The sequence below is a fragment of the Triticum urartu genome, chromosome 2A, assembly GCF_056163025.1.
Source record: "Triticum urartu cultivar PI428250 chromosome 2A, HENAU_Tu73, whole genome shotgun sequence".
Lineage (NCBI taxonomy): Eukaryota > Viridiplantae > Streptophyta > Magnoliopsida > Poales > Poaceae > Triticum > Triticum urartu.
The window spans coordinates 56,315,836-56,322,813 of record NC_141874.1 but is presented as its reverse complement, the minus strand read 5'-3'; the positions used below and the strand labels follow the sequence as shown (position 1 = coordinate 56,322,813).

The 6,978-nt window shown below is 45.3% G+C and overlaps 1 protein-coding gene across 4 annotated transcripts; it reads left to right on the top strand.

The window, feature by feature from the left end:
- Positions 1-895: 895 nt before the first annotated feature.
- On the top strand, positions 896-4,406 carry LOC125535531 (ACT domain-containing protein ACR2). Of its 4 annotated transcripts, XM_048698596.2 has the most exons (8): positions 896-1,261; positions 1,449-1,555; positions 1,626-1,671; positions 1,759-1,873; positions 2,612-2,679; positions 2,777-3,436; positions 3,544-3,648; positions 3,876-4,406. In XM_048698596.2, exons 2-8 carry the CDS (start codon positions 1,479-1,481, stop codon positions 4,227-4,229), a joined length of 1,425 nt encoding a protein of 474 aa, XP_048554553.1. In that variant the 5' UTR covers positions 896-1,261; positions 1,449-1,478; the 3' UTR covers positions 4,230-4,406. The 4 variants fall into 4 exon arrangements, with proteins under 4 accessions (XP_048554553.1, XP_048554556.1, XP_048554554.1 ...); XM_048698599.2 differs by lacking the exon at positions 896-1,261 and having other exon boundaries at positions 1,463-1,555; positions 1,767-1,911; XM_048698597.2 differs by lacking the exon at positions 896-1,261 and having other exon boundaries at positions 1,469-1,555; positions 1,767-1,873.
- The last annotated feature ends 2,572 nt before the right edge of the window (positions 4,407-6,978 follow it).

Sequence of the window (6,978 nt, the reverse complement as noted above, 5' to 3'; positions counted from 1 at the left end):
ATTTGATCTTCAAAACTTAAGCCTACTTGGCAATCACAGTGGTCGATGAAAAAGTGGGTGCAGGAACATAAACTTTAGTGATTGTTGTAACGTGCTTGAGATAATTTCCGCCTTCTCCTTGTAGGAACACACATGCATTGTTCTAGTCTTTTAAATTGTCTAATTATGGTTCTTATTTTCTTTGGTCTTTTTCTCCTAGCAAAGAATATGATTGGTGAATGTACTCCAATGTATCAAAATGTCGTTTATGAAATATGTTTTAGTGCAAAAAAAAATGTGCAAATACAGACGCCAGCCGGCTGTGGTGGATGAGATGTGTCCGCGCGTTGGGCGCATGGCTAGCATATTTAGGAGAACGCCCGGACGCCGCTCCATTTCTCTGTCAAAATAAATAAAATTCGGATAAAAATGGATGTCCGTTTGAGACCGTGGGTTGGAGTCAGCCTTACAAACTCCTTGATCGGCGTTCCATGTAATTTTATTTATTCTACTTGTAATGTCTAAAGTAGAATAAAAAAGGGAAAATTTTGTTTTTGCCACTCTAGATTTTGCCAATTTTCTTTATGCTACTCTAAATTTTGACATTTCATTTTTTGCCCTTTTAGTTTTTGACAATTATCACAATTGCCATTCTTGTGACAAACGCAAAATTTTCAGAATAGCAATTGTGATACATTTCAAAAGCTAAGAGTGGCAAAAATGAAATAAAATTATTTTGCTTTTGCCATATAATTACAATTGTGATAATTGTCAAAAATTAAGAGTGACAAAAGTGAAATGTCAAAATCTAGAATGACATAAGGAAAATTGACAAAATCTAGAATGGCAAAAACAAAATTTCCTCAATAGAAAATAGTGCAAAAGGCCAAGCGACCCGCTCGTGGGGCGACGCGGCGACTGTTCCCGGGATCCCCGGAAACAGCGCGGCGAAATTTCTGGAGAGCACCGAGCACCGCCCCTCACACGTGTCGCCGGCCGGCAGAAGCCGCGCGGCGGATCTGGCGTGAGCAGCCCCGGCCCAAGCCCAACCCGCATACGCCCTTGTTGTCCGTCTCGCCGCATAAACTCGCCTCGCCCTCACCCGCCGCCGCCGGTCTCCCACTCCCCGCGCCCCCTTCTCCGGCTTCAGCCGAGCCTCACCTTTTCCCGCACGGATCAAACACGCCACAAACCTAGCATGCCTGCTTGCTAATCCAGGAAGGCTGGGCGGAAACGACGCCCCCTTCTTGTTCGTCTTCTTCCTCCACTCCGTCTCGCTGCGGTACGGCCACAATCTCCTTCTGTTTTTGTTTTCCACCTTCTGTTTGATTGCATTTTGGCCCTGGCAATGTCACCAGTCTGTTTGTTCTCGTGCTCTCTGGGCGAATCGAGGCGACGAGCATCTCTCATTCCGGGTTTAAATTACCTCCGGTAATCTGATATGCCTGTGACATGCGTGATAAATTCAGGAAATTTCAGTAAACTGGACAACTAGATACATGGGGAGAATGGATGTTTGCTGTGCTTACTTCGACCCGGATTATGAGAACCTCAACGAGAGGATTTATGGGACAAGGTAAGTAAACCGGCAACCATTTTTCTTGATGCTTGAGTACAGTGTAACAGTATGAATCATTAATTTGCAGGGTTAATGTGGACAACGAGTCATGTGGTAAATGTACTGTTGTTAACGTAAGTGCTCGAGTTATTGGCTGGGTAATCTTGTTGTTTGAAGGGGAATTAATAGTGAACTAGTGCTGAATATTGTTTCATTCATAGGTGAACAGTCGAAATGACCATGACCTCCTTCTTGAAGTGCTCCAAGTTTTGATTGGCCTCGAGCTGTCGATCGCAAAATGTTACATATCATCTGACGGCGGATGGTTTATGGACGGTATGGCCTGAAGGAAAATCCAACTGTAGTAGTTTATGGTAAAATCTGTACGCTCATATTTTTTTTCCATACTAGTAATTTGAAATGAACATCTGTATGGTTTGTTGTGGTATTCCTTCTATGCAAGATACTTGCACTGCTTGACACAACAAGTTTTCAGAGGATAAATACTTTGTAATATTAGTAGGTAATACATGTTTGGATGTGCCCCGACCTGTTGATTCTCTGAGTGGCTGGGTAGTCATGCCAAAACTCAAATGCATTCTCGGCTGATGAGTATGTTAATCAATATTTACATAAGTCATCGTCCAGGAATTGACAGTAGCTCGAGTGCACAGGCTTTGTTTTTGAGTTGCGCCTCTAGACTTTCTGCATGATCTCATCGAAGGGTAGCATTATGCTATCTGCGTTTGCATTGCCTACATGTATAATATGGGCCATCACATTTGTTATGTATTATAGGGCTGCAAATTTATGTTTCAAAAAGTTCGCCATCCATGTCTGAAACTAATATTACTGCTGTTAGCAAACTTGCATATAAACATAAAAGGTAGTCTGGCTAATGAAAACATTCATTTCAATGTTTCCACTTCTATCCACGGTCTTCCATATATCATTGGATATTATATTTGTGGAGAACCTCAATCCAAAACTCTGAACGAATGCAAGTAAGTTCTTCACCCTCTAACTGCAAAGTTTTCAGTTCATCATTTCCATCTTTGCCCAACTGTTTTGCAGTTTTCCATGTGAGAGATCAGGAAGGAAACAAGGTTTACAGTAAGAAGGCCATAAACTATATAGAGCAGGTCTCCATCTCCCTCTCCCTCTCAACTGAACTGGCTGTCTAGAAGCAGGGAAAAATAACTGGAAGATTTGTGATTTGGTGTCTTCCAAAATTTTTAGGCAATATGTACTAGAGATCCTCGGAGGTTCACAGTGACGAGATTGAATGAGCTTGCGTCTAGACCTGATGTTGCCGCACACTATACGGGAATTGAGATGATTGGCCACAACCGGCCTGGAATTTTCTCTGAGATATCTGCTGTTCTTGCAGAGCATGGGTGTAGTGTTATGGAAGCGCATGCTTGGAGCCACAAGGATAGCTTAGCCTGTGTTGCATTTGTGTCTGATGAATCAACATTATCCCGCATCAGTGATCCAAACCGCTTAGCCTCTATTCAGGACCATCTTGGAACTGTTCTTGGACCTGGTACCTCAATGGATGAAGATGGGCGTAGCTCAAGAGCTCATCTGCTTGGGCCTGATGGCCTGACAAGCCATCCCGAGCGTCGGTTGCACCAGCTAATGTTTGCTAGTAAAGACTTTGATGGACAACCAGGACAGGTATCTACTGCCTTCCCAATGCTTAGTTTGGATGGCTACAAAAAGGGCACGGGGGCAGTGGTCTCTGTTGATCGGTGCAATGACAAAGGATACTCGGTCGTAAATGTGGAATGTGTGGACCGGCCGAAGTTGATGTTTGACACTGTGTGCACGCTTACGGACATGCAATTTAATGTTTTCCATGCCTCGGTTTCTTCCCGTGGGCCTTTTGCCTGTCAGGTAACTTCATCTGCTTCTATTTTAGCAGGGATATGTATATGTTGTGTTGCAGTTTTGAATTAACATGAAAAGGGAACACAAACTGAAAAAAAAAAATACTTGTGTAGGAGTACTACATCAGGCACAGGGATGGACATATGCTAGACACTCTGGATGAAAGATGCTTAGTTGTGAAAGGTGTTAAAGCTGCAGTCGAGCGTCGAACTTGTGAGGTAAGTCATATAGTGGTCTGATGTTCATTTTTCTTTATTTGTAATACTAAAGGATGTATTTTAGGAATATAGTTTCCAGCAGCATTAGTTGAATTTCATCCTCCTTGGTAACCATGGATAAAATTTGTTCTGTATTCTTGTTCAAAATCGATCTATTGAATATGAATTGTTTTCATTTAACTTCTGTGAAGTTCCAAATCTGATTATATTGCTATTATTGCTTCTAGGGTGTGAAGCTGGAGCTATGCACGGAGAATACTGCCGGTCTCCTCTCTTACATCACTAGGGTCCTCCGGGAGAACGGGTTAACTGTTACACAGGCAGACATCGCAATGGACGGGGACAAGATGAAGAACACATTCTACGTCCAAGGCATCTCAGACAACAAGATTGACATGGACGTCGTCGAGTCTGTCAGGAGAGAGCTCGATCCCCTGCCCTTCCAGGTGAAGGATGATGAGCTTCTGTCCCGGGGGCAATTGGAAGGTGAACCGGTGGCCGACAGAAATGGCTTCTGCATCCTTAGCCTGCTGAGGTCCAAGATAGAGAGACTGTCTCATGGTTTCATCTCCTCAGGGTAGTTTGGCTGTTTGGCTCTGTGAATGTGATGGTTTTTTCTGCGGCCTGGGCTGCGTGTGGCTGTGGATAGTTTGTGGTGCACGTGTGTGCTTGTGCTGTTTATATTTGGTTCGAGCAGTAGCCAGGTTGCCTTGTTTCCTTTTTCTAAAGATAAATCCTTGTCTCTTCTACACATGATACCAGCTGATCACATTTGCATTATTCTCTGTTCAGGAATTTGTTCGTATTGAGGAAAATTATCACATAATAACCAAAAGATGGTATTTAGCAATTATTATGTTTAGGGTCACGCGCCTTCTTTTAAAATGAAAATAAAGAATTGGCGGTAACACTACACAAATGAAAAAAAAAAAGAATTGGCGGTAACACTACACAAATGAAAAAAAAAGAATTGGCGGTAACACTACACCAGTACCAGCCATGTTGTTTGATTAGAGATACTAAGTTATTAACTATGCGTTAGGCATTCAATTCAAAAAAATTGAAGAAATTGGAATTTTTTACATGGTATAATTTTTTCTCGGACATCAATAAATTTGGTAACCACGGTAACTGAAAATTTTGAGCGGTAACAAAAACCTTGACCTGCGCAACCTAGGTCCTTCCACCAAAGAACGAGGATGTTAAAGGATGAGTTTTTTCCCCTAGCTCTCGCGACTAGGGTTTCCCTCCTCTGAGGCGACTCGTCCCCTCAGAGTTTTACATCCGATCCCAACGATCCTCGCAGGGTTTCACCCTGCACTACGACGCCTTGTTCGGGATGGCTTCCTACTCGGATGCGAACTCGGCGACCAACGACGGCGGCGGTAGGGGTGGTTATGGTGGCGGCGGCGGTGCAACTATAGATCCTGATCTGGAAAACTTCTTTGACCAATTGGATCTCAATGAGAAAGAATTCGATGATGTGGAGATTGATGATGATGACCCGGAAATCAAAGAGAGCGTTCGTTGGTTAGCCCTTGCTAGGGTTCATACTGACAAAACCTTCTCGCCGTCGGCCTTCTACAAGGAGATGCGGGCGGCGTGGAATCCTGCGCAAGGAGTCAGATTCCGTTCGGTCGGACCGAACAGATTTGTCGTCCAGGCCGCGTGCTTGGGAGACTGGGAGAGGATCATGAAGCAAGGGCCGTGGTTGTTCCGCAACATGGCGGTACTGTTGTGTAAGTACGATGGTTTCAGTCGTGCAGAAGAGGTGGTGTTTGATCACATGCCTATATGGCTCCAAATTCACAAGTTACCAGACCCCTACTGCAAGGATCACATAGTTGAGAAACTGCTGAAGGGAGCTGGGGAGATTTTGGAGATGCATTTGAATGGCAATACGAGGGGGGACTATGTGAGGATTAGGGTTAACCACAACATCAAAAGCCCCCTCACTAAGTTTGTCAGTATTGTGCGAGCAAAGGAGAGGCGGGTGTACTTAGTTCGCTATGAGAAATTAGCTCGTTTTTGCAAAGTCTGTGGACTAATAGGTCATGATCATAAGGAGTGTGGACAAGGTATACATGACAAGAAACAAATGAAGTATGGAGATTGGCTATATGCGAACGTGCCGTCTAGACCAGGACAGAGTGCACCTGCAAGACAGCCGGGTCCCCGACCGGCGGGCAAAGGGGATGGCCAGCCATCTCCGTCTGTACCAAGAAAGGAGGCTTCAGACCCTGAAACCCTGGATACGACGACAAGCCCTCTGAAACAGGTTGTGGCTAGGATGGAGGTTGACAAAGATGCAAGGAAACGTCTGAATATGGATGATGCTGGGACGGGGCTTGGCAACATCTCAGGTGCCCCTAAGGCTACATTGGCTCTGACCGATGGTAGCGGGGTGGATGCTACAGAAAATAACTCGCCTGCCAGCAGTGACTCAAGCAACAAAAGGCTGAAAGTTTCGAAGGAAGGTGGAAATAATGAGATATCGGCGGCCTCCCTCAAGGAGGACTGCCGTACACAATGATTATCCTCGCATGGAACTGCCGGGGGGGGGGGGGGGGACCACCGGACAGTTCGAGAGGTGTTGGCCCTCACTAAAGCCAACATCCCCAGTCTAGTTTTCTTAAGTGAGACTAGACAAGATGTAGTGAGAATGGAAAAGCTGAAGTGGAGATTGGGATTAAAAGGTTTCCATGGAGTGAGTTCGGACGGAAGAAGCGGTGGCTTAGGCCTCTTTTGGGATGAAGCCCTGAAGGTGGCTGTCTTGGACTCGTGCAGCCGCTATATTGATGTTCTTGTTGATGATGTGGGAGGTGGATCCTCGTGGAGAGGAACTTTTGTGTATGGAGATCCTAGAACGGAGAATAGAGACCTAATGTGGGATCACCTGGCTCGGCTCAGGGCAAGCTCGCAGGATCCATGGTTGGTTTGTGGAGATTTCAACGAAGCTATGTGGCAACATGAGCATCTTTCCAGGACGCTGAGATCGGAAACGCAAATGCTAGCCTTCAGGGACTGCTTGCTGCTATGTGAACTTGAAGATCTGGGATTTTCAGGAATTCCTTACACATACAATAATGGACAGGAAGGAAATCGTAATGTGCAAGTTAGACTGGATCACGCTTGTGCGGATGAGGCGTGGCGTGACCTCTTCCCTTCTACACAGGTGGTCCATCTAGCGACACCGTGTTCTGACCATAGCCCAGTCCTAATCCGTTTGGGTGGGGTTCAGATGGCAAAGCAGCATGGACAAGCCCCACGTTATGAAATTATGTGGGAAAGACACCCGGCTCTGGCGGAGGTGGTGTCGCGATCATGGGC